The 19213-nt window shown below is 34.7% G+C and overlaps 1 protein-coding gene across 2 annotated transcripts in view; it reads left to right on the forward strand.

Moving 5' to 3' along the window:
• The first annotated feature begins 10987 nt into the window (after window positions 1-10987).
• LOC118202470 (endoribonuclease LACTB2) overlaps window positions 10988-19213 on the forward strand; it is a 58434-nt gene continuing 50208 nt past the window's right edge. Inside the window, exon 1 of one of the 2 annotated variants that reach the window (XM_085824459.1) lies at window positions 10988-11243. In XM_085824459.1, coding sequence (XP_085680585.1) covers window positions 11173-11243 — 71 coding nt within the window. In that variant the 5' untranslated portion in view covers window positions 10988-11172. Of the gene's footprint in view, window positions 11244-12769; window positions 13112-19213 lie in introns of those variants that run through there. The other variant, XM_035374655.2, reaches the window with a different exon arrangement.

Consider the following 19213-nt stretch of genomic DNA (forward strand, 5'->3'; position numbering starts at 1 on the left):
TAGTTAAATAATAAAATAAAATATCGCACTTCGTCTTATTTGAGGCTGCGGCTAGAATTGCAATTTTTTTCAAAATTTAAGAAGTAACTTAACCCAGCTTCGACTGAATTTAAGCATTGAATACAGAGTATAATATACTACGTCAAAAATGGTAGAAAAAAGACTGTTCTTTTTCCAACACACTAGTGAAAAAAGTTCAAATTTTTAAATCAGCGGTGTCCAACAGGTGTCTCGCGGGTGCCTGGTAGCCCGGTAATCCTATTTTTAAGTGCCCGCCAACCACAATCACAATATCGCCATAAGACAAAGACTTTATTATAATGCAAAAAACAACCATAAGAAAGGTATAATTACTGTACTTCCTTCGGCAATATATACACTAAAATTGGGAACGTTACATTTGTGCTCTGTTATCTATCACCGAGTGTTATCTATCACCTTCACTCTTTCCCGTTTCCGCTGTCTTATCTAAGCGGCGGATTAGGTGGTGGTGGTGTATTTAATTATGGCAAAGCACACTAGGGCTATCTGCCTAAGGGGAGGGATGCCTTCGTGGAAGACTTTCTAAGGGAAAATGGCTCGTATACACGTTACACATGGGGAAAACCACGAAAACACCCATGCAGCCAGCCCGTTCGCGGGATTCGAACCTCGGACCGAACCACCAGTGTTCAGAGACTTTACCGCTCGGCCGCTGGTGGGCCGTCGGTGGATTAGGATTAGAGAGTATCTACTTTAAAACAAACCCTGTTCGCTGCTGGCATCATTGCACGTCTGCATAAAGGATGACTTATCCATCTGGCCATGCCATCGATGTTCAGTAGCGGTGCTAAAGAAATCGAATGTTGAACGTCATCATAAAACTCTTCATAAGGATTTCAATGATAAATGTTAACTCAGGTCTGCTTTACGTAAACATAAGGTTCAGTCATTAAAATCTTTTTAAAAGCTCAACAACTTTTTACCTGCAAAAATGGAGTAAATAATCACACAAAAGCATTCTTGCATCACATGAAAAGGTATTTTTAGACGGGGCCATTGTGAAAGAAGCTATGCCGACAATGTCAGAATCTTTATCTGACCAATTTAAAAATAAAAGTGAAATAATTTCAACTATAAAATATGTTACTCTGGCGCAAAACATGGTGGCACGATGAGTGGACGACATGGCGAACGCCATCTACATACAAATTGAGATCTGATGTGGAAAAACAAGCGCAATTTTCCCTGCAGGTTTGATGAATCCATTGATATTACTGACTGACCGCTATTTCTCATGTTCACGAGAATAGTGTTCCCTGACTTCTCTTAGAAAGAATTGCTGACCATGTTGAATTTGGCAAAACGCACTTGAAGACAAAACATATATGACGCAATTAAAAACTGAATTACTGAAGAGAACGTACAACCAAGAAAACTCATCGCAGTCACAGCCGACAGTGCGTCGGCTATGATCGAGAATAATGGTGGGTTTATGGGCTCTGTAGACAGGATGTCACATTTCCCAAATTTAACTCGTGCCACTGCGTTCTTCGCCAAGAAAATCTTGCCACTAAAAATCTCAATCAACCTCAATCACATTATAAATCTTATTATGCGCATTGTAAATTTTATCTGAGGAAGGTCTTTAAATCGTGGACTTTTTGGAGCTTTTCTAGAAGGGCTAACAGCGAGTATGGTGATACAATTTACCATACAAAAGTAAGGTGGCTGAGAAGAAGTTTTAGCAAGATTTGTTGGAATGCTCGTAGAGTCATTAGGTTATATCGATCCTAGAATGTGAAAAATAGGCACTGCCTTTGCCGGGACTTGAACTCCAGACCTCCCAAATACGCGTCGAGTGTTTTTCCAGTTATATCATGAACGCACGCGGAAATACTTTATAAAATGTCTTATAAAAGAGGGAGTATCCTTTTAAAGGATGACTGGGAGGAGGAGTGCAAATCGCCAAATCCCGGTGGTGATGGACCATTGCCACCACTTTCTTTAGTTCTGGCATCACTTTAGAGTCATTAGGTTCTTTTCAAGCAGGAGATGTGAAAAATGTCCAAAGCCCTCGCTGGAACTCGAACCCTTGAAGTGGGAATGCGCATCGAGTATACTTCCAACTCCAACAAAAAATACCTTATTATATTTTATCTTCAGGCGGCAGTTAGTGAAAATTCAAATAATGATCCAGGCGAAAGCCAGCTCCATAAATATGCTGTCGTAAAGGTTTTTTTTCACATCCAAAGACAATTAACACCAAAAACTGAATGACATGGAGTGACTGGGGGCTGGGGATTCTCCACACCCAGGATTTGGCGATTGAGTCCCCTAAAATCCCAGTGGCCCTTTAAAACGGGGAGTATATAAGGTATTTCTCCCGCCTTCTTAGCTTGCCTTCGTGTTCTAGTGGTCTGCATGCTGGGCGCGTATTTCAGACGCCCGTGGTTCCATTTCCGCCGAAGGCGTTGCTCATGTTTCACTTCTGCTTCTAAAAAAATACCTAATGTCTCTACAACCTGATCATTTAAATAAATCACTATTAAAAATCAAGTTTCAAATCTTGATGCAGTGCAAAGGGAGAAGCATTATGCACAAAGATTTTAAATTTGGATGTGTAGAACTATTCGAATGTCACATGCTGCCAAAGTTCGACGACTTTTCCTTGCTCGGCCACTGATGGAAAGAACAAGGGGCTTGTAAATTGAACACAAATTTAACAAAGGAGTCACTTTAGCCGGCTATAGCTCACCCCTATCTGTAACAATATAAAACAATACTGTTAAGATTGTTTCAGGATTATTTAATTTTTGTTACTTAATTGAACTTGTTTATGTCACTGAGAGTCTTCAATCGTTGAAAAAGATATATTAAATTGAGAATAAAAAAGTAAATAGTTACTGCAAGAGAAAATGGACTTAAGTTTTACATAGGTAATGGTATTTTTTAAATACAGCAGCAAGCATACGTTAGGTATTCTGATATTAAACTGGTAATTTTGTAGCAAATGTATTAGACTCTGTAAGTAAACACTCAGCTTAACAAATGAAAATAAAATATATCGTATTTTTTTCAGTAAAAGATATCACATGCAAAACAATGTTTTTCAAAGAAGCTGCGTGTACCAATTTGAAACTTAACAGCCATATCAGCTCATTATAGCTATGATAATTTTTTTTCTAAATATATCTTAGGGTATTGTTTGGTTAGGTTAGGTTAGACTATTTAATTACGGCAAAGCCTCGAGGTCTATCTGCCTAATAGGAGGGATGCCTTCGTGGAGGACTTTCTAAGGGAAACTGGCCCGTATACACGTTACACATGGGTAAAACCACGAAACTATAGCTGTACAAATAATTGCCAATATATTGTAACTGCTCTGTCAAAGAAAAAAAAATGATAATAATAAAATCTTTTCTAATCGAGTGACGAAGCTGTGTTTAATTATGCAAAACGTTATTCTTAAATGCAATGTTGTTCATGCTTAATTTATTTTGCATCCACCAGTTTTACTAAAGATTTTTACCTGCCTTAATTTAGTAAGAATAATTAATTTGAATTGAAATAGGGATTTGTCAAAAGGATTTGTCAAGAAAACCACGAAAACACCCATGCAGCCAGCCCGTTTGAGGGATTCGGACTGAACTACCAGTGTTCAGCGACTTTACCGCTCGGCCGCTGGTGGGCCTGTTATTGTTTGGAATAGAATGATTTGCTTTGAAAAACTTACTGACTACACTTAATTAAAAAAACTGATGTGTACACCACATGACTTCCTTGTACTGAATATTAAATGATGCGCATTTTTTCCTGCATTTCATTTAAAATTATTGCATTGAATTAAATCTATTTCGTCGATAGCGTATAAACCACAATAGAATAGATGCACTCTTTAGAATTCACTGTATTTGTTTACCATAGCGACACTCTGGCGCTAGGTTCACTTAACAGCGTTATACTTCGTTCATATTATAACTCAGAATGCACAATATTTATATCATTTGAAGAATTATTTAATCGTTGCCACATGTTCTATTCAAATAGTATAATAAATTTCTAGATCGATGTATAAAAGAAATTAAGCAAACAAACCAAAAGAAAAGCAATTTTTCACAGACGATTCAGTATTTCTCATTCAATTAATTTAGTTCTCACTTCGCGACAAGGCAAAAATACATAAAAACTCAAAATATCTATATTAAAAATTGCGAAGTAAATCTTAGACACTTATATCCTCGAAAAAATTCCAGAAAGGATTAAGCACGATTTAATTCACAATAATAAATGAAGGCGTTATCTTTGTTGTTGGGAAGCTTAGTCTCTCTAGATTGGCAACAAATATACTATTTTGCTGTTTCAAATGTAAACAAACATGACCGTCATGTTATTTAAAGCACTTAAACAGCCTTTAAATTGTTGATAATTCTACAAATATTGCTTGCAGATTTCTAAAGGCATAAAAACGTTAACCGGAAGATAAGAACAACATAATTCAATCATTTTTAAAGCAAAAAAGGCACAATTTACAAACATATAAGAGTAAAGAAACTGAGATCAGTGAGCCAGATAACAGAGTGGATATAATATATATAAATATATTTATATACTAATTCAGAAGTCAAACAACAAAAATCAGCGTTAATTTGCAAAATTTCACTGTGAAAATTTTGCAAATTAACGCTGATTTTTGTTGTTTGACTTCTGAATTAGTATTTATTCGGCGTGTTATTGTGTCTTAATTATATTTATATACGTTTGATGCGGCCGATTGCAACTAAAATACGAGGTGCACATCTACATGTTATAGCAGTCCTATATATAAAAATTCAACGTTCTGAGACTACTTGATTTTGAGTTATGCGAAATACATACGTACGTACGTACAGACGCCACGAAAAATTCTCTTCAGAATTCATTTTAAAGCAGTTTTATAATTTTTTTTTGGAAGAAAAGAGTCTTTTATTCGGTCCTTACGTACAGATGCCACGCAAAAACATCGTTAAATTGCATTCGATAGAGGTCAAAATGGATATTTTCGTTGAAATATGCTGCCTGAAACTTATATATAACTTAATTAAGGCCAACAGCTCAATGTCTGCAATGCCTGCTCTTGCGGGAAAAGAGTTTGAAAACGTGCTTTTAAAATTCAAAAGATCTACATTAATTTTTAGCTAAAATACATTTATTCATTCGAATTTAGTTCAAGCTGGACTAAATTAAAGATGTATTGAATTAGTTTGAATATATTTTTTACTGCTTCCGCTCTTTATATTTAATTATGAACAATATAAAGAAAGTTCAGAGTTACCAAGTAATCAAGATACTTAACTGAATATGAAAAAATAAATTGAATGAATGAATTAATGAATTGAAAATATTAACTGCATTCATATCTGAATTCTACTTTGAAATCTTGTCAAATTTATTTGGAACACAATTCAGTCCTTCTAAAGTAATAAAGCTATGAAAACTTTTAACAGAAAACGATAAAAATATCAAAATCGAAACTGACATTTGATTTATAAACGAGAATAACTCATTATGACGGTAAATAAAATTTACTGACTGAAGCACAAAATTCTATCATATTCATTAAAATTTCGCCGCTGTTTATATCAAACTTGGGTAAGATATAAACATTTTACAAAATGAGAGACGCAAAGAACCTTGTAGAGTACCTCACTTTGTAAATGCTAACTTACAGTTGAACGTGAAGAAATTTAAGAACTGCTAAGCGAATAATTGTGTAAGTTCGTGTGACAAGAAACAAGATGGAAGGGTAAATAACCCTTTATTATTCAAATAAGATTTAACAGAACTCCGTCTTGGTGAGTACAATAAAAGCCGACACTTGGGATTGAACTTAAGAGGCTAAGAAATAAACTAAAACTACTCTAAATTAAAGAGATATAGGCGAAGCTGTCAAGATTCTAACCGAGTTGGCTCCTAACGCTAATTGACTTCAAAGCTATCAAGGGCCTGAGTAATGCCGAGAGTAATAACAGCTTTGAGAGAGAGTAGCCAAAAAGGCAGGCGCGCGCAAATCAGATGTAAGAATTATGTTAATTTTATTAACAGTTAAATTTTGAGTTAAATTTCCTTTCCTGTCGATTCTTAACTTCAACTTACTACTTCCGGCCAGAACGTAGTTTTGGAATCACTCTGAATACATAATGAGGAAGAGTGATATTTAACTGCGAAGTTCTACTTGCTGAGTGAGCAAGTGAGTGAGAATTATGAAAAACTGCCGATCTGGCTGCTAGAACTGAAAAGAAACAGTAGTGGACATCAAATTCACAATCTGAATAACATGTTCAGCTTAAATGTAACCACAGGAAAGTACAATCCAAGGAAGCGTCCAACGCAGTGTTTTAGGTGCCAGGAGTGGGGTCACTCCCAGCACCTATGCACAGATAAGGAGAGGTGCTGTAAGTGTGGTGAAAACCACAGGAGCAACGTCTGCCCTTTGAAGAAAGAGGAGAAGCCCACCTGCATTTTTTTGCGGGAAAAGTCATGTTTGCAGCTACCGCGGATGTGAGGAATATAAAAAGAGATTCGAAAAGAAGCAGGCCCCACAAAATCAAAGAGAGTTTTTAAGGAAAATCGAGGACTTCCCACAACTCACCAAAGTGAAAGAGATGAAACCCACGAGGAACGTGCGACTGCAGTACAGCGATAAAGCAAGAAAGGAAACTTTCAGGATCCCGAAGAAAGCAGAGGAAGCCATAAGCTGGCTTCGTGACGAGAGAATCCAAGAGTTCCTAAGCACCATCATAGAGCATATGGAGCCACCGCAGAAAAACTTGCAGCTGGTTTTAGGACCGCAATGTATATTATGAAGATAGCGGAAGAAGAAATCTAAGAGATAAGTTCCCTTGCAACTGATGAATTTCAAGATCGCGGACTTCCAGTCTATTTTGATCTCATGTCATTTAGATCTCATGTCATTGACCAGCTCTTCACTTTACTTTTGCCATCGAAGGATTACCAGGGACAGATCGCACATCTATGGACTGCGTTTTTCACCTTCGGGCGTGGTGCTCTTACACCTTAAATTAATCTAACTAACGCGAATGGCCTTACTCGGTATACTTCGATCGAACTGGTAAAAATTCATAATAATTGACACCAGCAGTGAAACAGAGGTTTAGGTTTAGGTTTGCTGAGTGAGAAAGAATCAGAATTTCTGATTTGCGCGCGTCTGCCTTTTTGGCTACTCTCCCGCAAAACTGTTATTACGCTCTGCCGCACTCAGGCCCTTGATAGCTTTGCAGTCAATTAGCGTTAGGGGGCCAACTCGGTTAGAATCTTGATAGCTTCGGCTACATCTCTTTTTAGTTGAGATTAGTTTTAGTTTATTTCTTAGCCTCTTAAGCCCAAGTGTCGGCTTTTATTGCACCCTCCAAGACGGAGTTCTGTTAAATCTTATTTCAATAATAAAGGGTTATTTACACTTACATCTTGTTGTTTCTTGTCACACGAACTTAAGCGATTATTCGTTTAGCAGTTCTTAAGATTCTTCACGTTCAGTTGTAGAGTTCCTCATTTTGTAAATGCTAACTTACAGTTGAACGTGAAGAATCTTAAGAACTGCTTAAGAAAATGAAAGCTTGCCAAAATATTCTACTAAGACAAATAACCAATATAGACTGGTTCATTCGAAATAATAAAATTCATGGAGAACTTGGTTTATAATTACTTAGATCTCACTATTACAAACTTGCAAAAAATTTTCATGTACGACAGAATCTAATTGATAATTCCAGCATAAAAATTTGTACATATGATTGCAACAATTTGGATAACATGTACATACATTTGGCCCAGTTAAACATTACCATAATATAAAACCTGCTGTTTAAGTACCATCATTTTTTATGCTTCTAAGTTTATTCTGCACCTTCTGTTTGTATGTATATTATTTTATATTTTCTCACTGTATGTATTCTTTATGTTATATTATTTTGTATCATATTATTTACAAGGATTCAGGTTACTGAGTCTTTCCATAAAACTTACCATGTATTTATCACAGCGTCAGCAGCTCGACTGCTTCTGCGCCAAATCCATGTTACAGCTTATCATTTCCCCAGCTTAATTACCCAAAATGATTATTATTAATTTAGCATAACTTATTCAAGTTAGAATCTTAAAAATAATTTTAAAAAGTATTATCATAATTTTTAATAATTTAAATGCTTAATTGAATAGTTAATTTCCATCAACTTTCGAAGCAACCAAATTAATTCTACAAGGGGTAGAGCCTAGGCTCAGGCACCCTGGTGTTGCAAGCACCGTTCCACAGGGTAGGATGGAGAAAATACCTTCTTATACTCCCACTTTTAAAGGGCGACTGGGGAGGAAGGAACCTAATCACCGAATTCTGGTGATGATGAATTATCGCTCATCACCTTTCAGTTCGACGCCACTAAAGAGTCATTAGGATTTTTGATGCTGAAGATGTGAAAAGTGTGCAATGTTCTCGCCGGGACTCGAATACTAGTCGAGTATGCTTCCAATTCCAACAAGAAGACATGCGGAAAGAAGGAAGAAATTACTTTATAGTGTAAAAAACTTAATTCAGTTTTGTGTCACATTCGGCATCTCGCAATTCTTCACACCCCAAATAACTGATTGAGTATTTGGAGCTGGGGTGAAATTTCAAATAACGGGCTGGCTGTTTTATGTGGCTTACCTTATGTATAAGGTAGGGTACGTAACATTGTATTCATGTATGCATGAGGTGAATACGTGCCGCTTTCGTAATGTGAATGTTATCCAATTCCCATTTTTAAGTTCTTCGCGGAGAATTCAGTCCTCCACGAAGACATCCCGCTCTTATCCAAGGCTGATTATTATGAACTTAAGTTTTACAATTTAATAATATTATATTATAAGTGTTATAATCAGAAAAATATCAATTAATCTTTCTGATCCAAAGATCCATATGACTAATCATTATAATATATTCATACGAAAAATGCCTCCCTCCCGAAAGAAAAATGCCGCCCGTCTTGATATACAAAGCTAAAACTTCAAAAATCATCAAAACGTCACTTAGAGGTATAAATTAAATCTCTACATTTATTTTTGAAAGAAGTTTTAGTTCTAACATTTAAAAATTATATTTTTATATTGCTTGTTTTCTTCATTTGCAAAAACCATCAGTTGCATTGTAGGGATATCTTTGATTACTATTGGTATTATGTAGACAAAAGAGAAAGAATTTTTAAATGCAAAATATACATTTGTAGATCTTCTTACATGATTTTGATTTAGAAAACTCCCTTAATATGGTTACTTCACGCGTGCTGAAGTTGGTTGTTTTTGTATGCATTTGGTAATTATCGTTAGTATATGTGATTTGTTCGCTGTGTGACCGCGGTATTTTTTATGCTTAGAATTTTCGCCATTTAAGTGACTACTCCTCAGCATTTAAAAGCACTTTTGTTACTGTAAATTCGAAATTGGATTTTCAGTTTGTGAAAAAGCTCTGGTTCACACTTTCACAGGTATCGAGAAGTTCTCACTCCTCGATGTTACTCGTATTTTCATTTGAATCACTTGCGGAACCGTCTATTCCACTTAAATTTTTCTGGTAAAATTAGCACTAGTACTTCTGTACCACGAGGAACTGCGCTTAAAGCGCTTAGCACTTTTGGATAGATGATTTTCTTTATTCTTCACATTAAAACCAGTCGAACAAAAGTCATACTAATGCTGTGATTTCGTGTCTCTCGCCAGATCATTGGAATTCCAAAGCCGAATGCTTCTTGTTCACACGATATACTACACAGCCATAAAAAATAAAGCTTTCAAATTTATCATAGGGAAGGAGAAACAATGAAGAATGTAGTGCACAGTTTAGGTGTTGCTGAAGTGCTTACAACAGGCTGGAACAAGAGTGAAACAGGACCAGGAGCAGAAATAAAAATTCTGTATTGTAGAAATTTTCGAAAGCGCGAACAGACAACTGTAAAAAAGATTATTAAATCTATTAAAATCATTTCAATATTAGTATTAAACAAAATCTGTGTGAAAAAATTAAAAATATAATCAAATAAACTCCCAAAACGAATAAGAAATTTCGCATTCAAGGATCAATGAAGGCCTCAATTACAAGGCTCATAGGCTTAATGCCTTTATCCCCACATCATCAAAGATTAAATAATTAGCATAAAAACACACAGATCGTAAGAGGGTTCGGCGAAGAGGTATCCAAACTTAGTGTTGAATTGCAAACATAATGAAAGGTAAAACTGCTTTCCATAGTGAAAAAGGTAAAAACGCTGAAGGACTTGATTTAATAATTTTGAGATCGAATAAAGGACCAGAATCAATTTGGAAGGGTTACATCATACATTTTGAAAAGATTCAATATTCCTCTTGTGGTGTTAACAGCACGAGAAAGGAACCACTCACAGAAGGTCATTCACGTCGCAAGTGATTCGGGTCTGGGAAGGGAAGGGAGCGGGCAACTCATTAGGCGAGTTAGCTTTAAAGAGACAGGGCCAGAACTACCTCTGAGGAGAAACATGAGATAAATAAATTAATAGCTTTAAGTATTATGATATAATAGTAATAAATTAAAGGTTAAATAAAATATCTGAGCACAACACCCTTTTAGCAGGGAACAGAGAGACGCTTATTCATAAGTTACAACCGCTTAAGGGTTGAACGAAATAATAATTGCTCTTTCTTACGACAGAATCGTGAGAGTAATTCGCGTGCAGTACTGATGGCAGTTGATACCAGTTCAAATATTTGTTGTTGTGACTTATCTCACTTGTCTGACATTATCATCAGAACAAGCCCATAAAATTTATGGTAGAATAAGGAATGCAAGATTGCACTTGTCGTTGGCAAGAGTCTTGAGCATCATACAGGTGACAGTAAGATTTTGCTCAGTTCCGTCCCCAACTTTGACATAGAGCACCCCGGGGTAGACGGGTCGAAGGTTTTCCCACGTCTCTTTCCCTACCACAACCTTTCGAGAGGCTACTCGATTCGCCCAACGAGATAATATACTGGTAGAGAGCGTATTGCAACCTTCAACCGGTTCCAACATATTAGTTGACTGCTGCGCGTGACTGCTGCGCCAATTCCGAAAGTGCGGAAATACTTTACATTGCTTTCTATGGGACGAAAGACTGCTGCTCTGCTTGGTCACATAAAATTTAAGTAAAAATGGTTATTCGCTGCAGCGCCTACGGATGTAAAGAAAGTTTCGTGAAAGGAGGACTTGTAACCTTTCATAGGTAATATCATAGGTTAAAACTATCATCTTTCATAGGTTAAAACTGCATGATTTATTATTTTATTTTCAGTATTTTTGTCATTTTACTATCTCTGTCGAATTGGTTGGAAAGTTTCAGCCATATTGTATAAGAAAATTGACGCCGTATATGACATTTTCAGAATGTATTATTAGCATCAAAATGTATTAAATACTGTGACACTATTTACTGGAATCACCCTTTACAAGTAATTGAATTTTATATGTTTTTTTCCGTGTATTCCGTTGAAATAGAAAGCTGCGCCAATTGGCGTTAACCTTTTTTCGCCAAGTCGTACGCGTTTTGATTTCATAAACAATTACTGCCTGCGATAAAAAAAGAAAAACGCTATTATTAGCATTAAATTATTGAGAAAACATTGTGCGATATGTTTACTTTGTTAAAAAAAAAAAGCTAAAGATCTTGATTCATGCAACATTGAACATAAACAGTTAAACAGCATTATTTTAAAAATCAGATTACTTTTATAAAGCTCAATGCTTTATCATTATTTTCTATAAAATCAATTAAAATAAAAATAATCTGGAATCTAATTCTGTCTCATCTACGATGCTGTTAGAAATTTATTGTAATTGAAAAAATGCGATGTGAAAAACTTACCATATTTTAAATAGTATTTAAAAAAAAAAAAAAAAAGGAGAGTGAGAGAATTTTTAACTGTAATATCGTTTTGATCCTAATAATAAATACTGAGTTCAGTTTGATACATATTCAATATAAAATAATTTTTATAGTTAATAAGATGTATTGATCCCCCCATGACATACACATGAGTGTGGAAATCAGTAATTAAGATTGCATTATTTTGTTCCAGTAATATAATCTCAAGAAAAGAGAGTGCATTATTTTGTTCCAGTAATATAATCTCAAGAAAAGAAAGGCAATCAATGGCATAAATACATATAATACAATGTGATTTTCTTTTTCTCTTTAGGATGCAATGCATTAAAATTAAACGAGATTTTTTTTACCTTCTCAAATATTATAACAGTAGTGCAATTAATTTTTTAACGTTATTCAAAATTAAAGTTTCCATCCCAATTTTTTATTATTTATTTTAGATTTTCTTCCTAAAATTATTTAACCTAAACATCTTAAACAATGGTGCAAATAATTTAAAGCAATTATTAAAAATATAGATAAAATATTCAGGAAAAAAGGGGTTAAGTTATATCTAAATATAATTGTAAAAATCGAACAACCTAATTCGAGGCCGTTGTCTGCTGACTGCTAGCAGACGGAAATAAAAAGTACTATCTGCCATATCAAAAGCGGGCCAAACTGGCGATGAACAGCCTAAGCTATCACTCCCCAAGAACGCCAAGAGCATTAGTCACGTGGTATATGTTGGAGACACCCTAGCAGACGAATTCTCTGTGGGTGAGTCGTCTACCTGTTATATGAAGTCGTTGGGTTCGCCGCATATTTAGAGTGCTCCCATGCCGCACTGAAACTATACATTTACAAAACCCACGCCTTCTCCGGGATTCGAGTCCGGGCCTTTCGGCACGGCAGTCAGTGTCCGTAACCACTATCCCTTCCAATATTTAAATACTTGAATTGGAGCCACATCTTTTTTTTTTTCAACAAGACCGACATCAATAAATTTCTTACATGGTGGCATCAAAACAAACGTTGTGATTTAATGCGTGAAGTACGTAGGATGCTTTTCAGACTTTGTGGCAGAAAGTAAATCAGATTTTGAAAATGTCTGCTTTTATACCAAAAGTTAGCTCAGTTTCTAGTCGAATTATACGAGTTTTGGGATGCAATCCAAGTCCTATGACTCTACAAGGTACAAATACGTATATAATCGGCACTGGACATAAGTGAGTTCAATGAGTGAAATTTATTTATTGTTATTACTGTTTTGAATGCCGAAATACATCACGAAATATTCTGTACGCTTTTTTGAAGTTTCTTAAATACGTAGTTCCTTGCATTGAAAATTCTGAGAAACCTTTAAATGTGTTTTGATTTAAAATGATTGTGTAAGAATGAACGGCAAATCTCTGATCTATGCACTGGGTTAATTAGTGAGCTGAAATTACTGAATAACAAAACACATATCTTACTTGATAAATTTGAAGAACAGTTTCTTTGAATTAGCTTCCTGTTTTGTCAAAAAAAAAAAAAAAAAAAAATCTTTTTTTTATTATAAGATGCATTTATTGACTGTATTGGTTCTTTCTACTATACCAGTATATTTATCCCACCAGTGATTGAACAGCAAAGACTGCTGAATATTTGTATTTCGAGCTGGCTGCATAACTGTTTTTAATAGTTTTGGTTAAAGTCCAGAATCGCCCATTTATTTGTTCGGCATTTGGCACTTTTTACAAGAGTAAGAGGAATTGGATTTTTGTCAATTTTCATTGACCTTTATAGGTTGATGTGTACATGGATAAAATCAAGGGAATGCGCAATGCCATTTTTGTGCAATTCTGGAAATTTTTTTTAAGTGAAAAAGGTCGATATGTACGTGGATACCGAGTATGTGCAATTCTTAAAAACACGTCAAGCAGTGGGTGATTCTGCACTTTCCCCATAGTTTTCTTCATATGTAACATGAATACCAGTCAGTTTTTCTAAAAAAGACCTTCACAGCCACATCTTTTCTTTTAGGTGGATAACCCAGCGTATGCTCTACCAATATTCAAATACCCACTTTTAAAAATTACCGCATAGTATTAAATCACGGTCTTTTATATCGTTTATAATATTTATATGAACATGATTGAAAATACTGTTTTGTGTGTTGATTTTATTTTTTCTGTATTATGTAGGAAATTTTAGGACTTCAGATTCATTTAATTTTCATTCATGACATTCAGATTTTGGCTCCGACTAAAAATATTTGATAGCAGCTTGAATGACTGTTTTATTCAAATAGGATTGTTTAGTTTTTAGTTGGAGGAACAAGTTTGGGGACTTTTGAGTAACTATTTATTGATGATAAAGGACAAGTTTATAAGGTAAAAAGATAGTTTGCTCCAAATTTGATAAATGAAACTTAATAGACAAATGTAAATTTTCTATCTTAATTTGATTTTAATCTACTTTCATTTGATGTTCAATCCAGATTTAAAAAAATATGGATAATTACTCGAGAAAATATCAGTTATTTTATTCTTTTGTGAGAGTAGTACCATTTATTTATTTTTAAATGTTATATAATTTTTTTTTTTTCAGATTCTGTCATCTGCTATCTTTCCCCCAAACATACCAGGTTGTTCAATAAGTTTGCGGAACGGAAATGAAGAAACCAATTTTTATTTGTAAAAATGACTTTATTTTTCAACGTAGTTTTCCTCAACTTCAGTACACTTATTCCAACGGTCTTGTAATTTATGGATCCCTTGACTGTAGTGGTTTTTCGGCAGCTCTGCAAAATATCCCTCCACTGCAGCTATTACCTCTTCGTTTGAAGAAAATCGTTTTCTACGGAGATATTGTTTGAGGTGTGGGAAGGGCAGAAGTCGGAGGGAGCTAAATCTGGCGAATAGGCCGGATGTTGCAACAATTCGTAGTTCAATTCAGTTATTTTAGCAATGGTTTTTTGAGCTGTGTGCGTAGGTGTGTTACCTTGGTGGAAAATTATTTTCTTCTTCTGTAATCCGGGTCTTCTTTCACGAATTTTTTCGTCTAATTGATTCGAAAGGTTACAATAATAATCCAAATTAATTGTTTTGCCAGTTTGAAGGTAATCTATAAACAAAATTCTTTTCACATCCCAAAAAACTGATGCTAACACCTTCTTGGCTGATTTTTGCACACAAACTCATTTCGGCGCCGAAGAGCCGGGTTCATAGCACTCCTTAGCCTCCTGTTTTAATTCAGGATCATGATGGTAGACCCAAGTCTCATCCATTGTGATAAATCGATGGGTAATGTCGCTTTTATTCTTAAAACGCTCCAAATGTTGCTGGCAAAGTCGCATCCGAATGTGTTTTTGCTCCATCGTTAGAGAATGTGGCACCCATTTTGCACAGAGTTTTTTGAAACTGAAATTAACACTCAAAATATTGCTCACTGTGCCCAATGAAATGCCTAAAGCCTCTGTTAAATCTTGTTCAGTCAATTGACTGTCTTCCAGTACCATATCTTGTATTTTTCCAATGATTTCCGGTGTTGATGCAGTTTTTGGAACGTCCCTCTCGCGGATCGTCTTCGAGGCTGGTACGACCACTTTTGAATAAACTAGCCCACTTGCAAACCATTGTTTTTGAAGGAGCAGATTCACCCAACACATCAACCATTTCGGAATGAATTTCCATTGCCTTTAAACCTTTCTTTACAAAGAATTTGATAACTGCATGTTTGCTCAATTTTATCCATACCTGAAAAAAGGCACAACACGTTAGATATAAAGGGCGGTTAAACAATGAATAAATTAACAGATCAAAATGAAACTTTTGACATGTTCCTAAGAAAGAACAAATATGAAAATAGCGTTGAAGTTTTAGGTCTAATATTGAAGAATAGATGGTGCTCCGCGAACTTATTGAACAACCTTGTAAAAGACATGATTTTAGTTTTGTTATGTTTTTACTTTCTTTTTAATGCACTTGTGCCTGTACTAAAATTAAGTAGTTTTAGATTTCAAAAACTAAAGATTATGGATATTACTGTAATATTTGTTTTAAAATCAAAATTCAGTTTTTTTTTATCTTTATAAAAAATCAGTTTTCATGCATTGTGTGTTTAAATTTTCTAGACCAATTAATTTTCTAATGCAAAGTATCTCATAATGAAGCATTTTCAAAAGAAACATTATAAAGGAAAGTTATTTCAGTATAAGGAAAAAGCATATGGGGTTGATCTTTGGATTATGGTAACTTGGCGATTTTTGGGCGAAAATTTGGCGACCAACTCTGCTACAGCAACCCTCTATTTTTTTTCGCCGCCATTTTGTCTTCACGAAGTAAAGACATGTTTCTTTTCTTTTTATTTACTGAACACTTTTTCCAACAATCTACTAGCCGAATTACACTTATGCTAGAAATTTTATGTAACAAAACTGCTTAATCATGACAAATATTAACTGCAAAATTGGGAAAAGTGCACAATCGCAAACTCCTTGCGCGTTTTTCAGAATAGCACATACACCATTTACACGTCGACTTATTTTTACTTAAAAAAAACATCCCAGAGTTGCACAAAAGTGGCATTGCACACACTCTTAACTTTATCCATCTACACTGCTATTTTCTCATAAATTACAAAAATTTGCACGAAAATGCAAAAAAATTCTGTGAATCTTTAAACTCGGTAAAAAGCACATATATGAAATTACCTGTTTGCGAAAAAGTATATACTCTTTCCAAGGATGAACATTTCCACGTACAGTCAAAAGTCGTTAATCTGGACTCGTCGGGACTTCGGCGATTCCGGATTATCGATTTTTCCGAATTATAGATCATCAGTTTAAATCTGGTGAGATGGCATGCAGAAATTACAAAATTAAAAATATGAAACCGTAATTTATGAAATAAAGAACAATTATGATCTAAATGGTATCAAAATTTACAAAAAGAAAAAGCTTAATATTTATTTGTTTACTTTATTAAACATTTCTTTCAATGTAAGTTGCTTCATTTCACGTGATAATACTTTCTCTTTAATTCTATTTAACAGACATAATTTCTTGTTTAGTTACAAAGTTCCAGTGTTCAAGTCCTATAATTGCTGTGTTGAGAATACCGACTAATTTGTCAATCGAAATGTTTTCGTTTTCAATAACCTCTGGGTCACTTTCTTCACTATCCGAAGCGAATTATAATGACAGGGAACTTGATTTAAACATATCAAAGACGGAGTACATCGAGATGAAGTACTACACTCAGTAAGGAATTATAAGCCAAATAAAATGAAAACATCTGCCCTGAAGATAAGGATAGTGCTGACAGATCAACTTCCAATCCGCAGGGTGAAATTGATAAACAGATTTCGGATTTCAAAACATACTTTCGCTTTGTAGATACAAATTACATATTAGTAAATATATATCCGAAATTCTATTTGACATAATCGAAAGTTCAAGCTTACTTTTATGAAATTGCTCTAACAGTCTGCAAAAAATAATAAGCTGGATCCAATTCGTAGATTAAGGAACAACGCAATCTGCAACATTAATTGAATTAGATAATTTTAGCTTACCTTCGTTACACATTACATGCGCATGCGCACAAACATATTCGCAGCCGTAAAGGTCTTACGCGCACTCGTTAACGTCTGTGCGCATGCGTGAACGCAACGCATGCGCAGAAAGTTTGTAGCTTTGAGGTCCGGATTATGGGTGTCCGAATTAACGACTTTTGACTGTATAAAATAAATAAAATATCCCAAAACTTTTACCTCTAAATTATCTATTATATTATAAACGTCACCAACAAATTCATACCGCAAACATTACAAATGGTTACAAATACTTAGTGTCAAATATTTAAATTATTTCCATGCACGTTTACTTCCACTGAAACATATACCAAAATCCTACAAACATATAATTCACAAAATAACTATCATTTAATTAAAATATAATTAAATTCAAAAATACTACTTAAAATATAAATAAGCACATACATTAAATTAATAAAAATTAGCTTACAATCCTAATTACTTTAAACTAAATCATTGCTAATAACAATTTTCCAATAATACCATATTACTTTATTTACTCCTTACATTTAGAACAATGCATAAAAATAATATCCTCATACTAACTTACCTAATCTTCTTCAGAATCATGATTACGTGGCGGATACACTTTTCTAATTCATTCAATAAAATTATTGAAAGATACCCCTTTCAATCCTACTAAATACCCATTTCGAATTCACTTTATTTACGGCCATGGGATCCAAAAATTAACCAACACTGTTTCACACAACACAGAATAAAGCTAAATACAAAATTTCCAGATTTTTCCCCTTTTCTGATTAAAGAACTGTAATTCGTCCATTAATGTCATATGACATATCTCATGATCTCTCATTTCCCTCACACAAAATAATGCGTAATCGGAACTGAGTACTTCTCACATTATTACCAAAGTCCTAGGTAGTAACCTGTATCGCCTCCAAAATGTCGCCAAACTACCAGTTACCATATTCCAAAGATCAGCCGCATATGGAATTATTTATATTTCATTTGGGGGAATGTTTACATGAAGGCCAGTCTAATTTGTTAAAGGAAAACTTGTAGTTTTTGTTCTCTTTGCCTACTCTTTATGCAAAAGTATTTGAATTTGCATAAACATGAACTGTCACAGATATTTGAAAATTAAACAATTTATTAAAAATGTCAACAATGATAAAAGTTGATGGAGATCCTATCAAACTGTGTCATCATTCTGGCAGAAATGTAAAGGAACAGGTCACTCATATAGTTGGATAACCAATAGATACACGTTTCAGTTATAGTATGTGAAACAAACAAATATGAGTTCAAATCATGCACAGCTGTATTCATCCAAGGACTGCGTGTACTTATGCAAATACAGCCACTACCCTTAAATTACTTCCCATGCAGTTGTGAACTTGCTTATTTGTGTCTGGCAGTCTCGAGAGTGATGATTGAATAGCAGCTGCCTCAGAGGGTGGAATAACACATTATAATCACATTTTTGTTTGAGAAAACTTTCAATCACCTGAAATTTGATACAGTGGGGGGAAAAGTGTTTATCTAGGCCCTGCAAGTTAGAGCAGTTAAGTGCTTCAGAGAGGTACGAGAGTGTGCAAAAAAACAAACCACACAATATTTGTCATTCCTGCAAGGACTGATCGTATATGCAATTATTCATGAGACTAAGCACATCTTTACTAAAGATTTCACTGATGCATGCAGTCAGTGTTGGTAGTGTAGAAACTACTAGAAAAACCCATTTGCACTATGGTAAGGTGTATGCCCAATGGATTCCATACACATCA

This window comes from Stegodyphus dumicola, chromosome 9, assembly GCF_044657685.1.
Source record: "Stegodyphus dumicola isolate Sdum_Otavi_A_Nest chromosome 9, ASM4465768v1".
Taxonomy (NCBI): Eukaryota; Metazoa; Arthropoda; class Arachnida; order Araneae; family Eresidae; genus Stegodyphus; species Stegodyphus dumicola.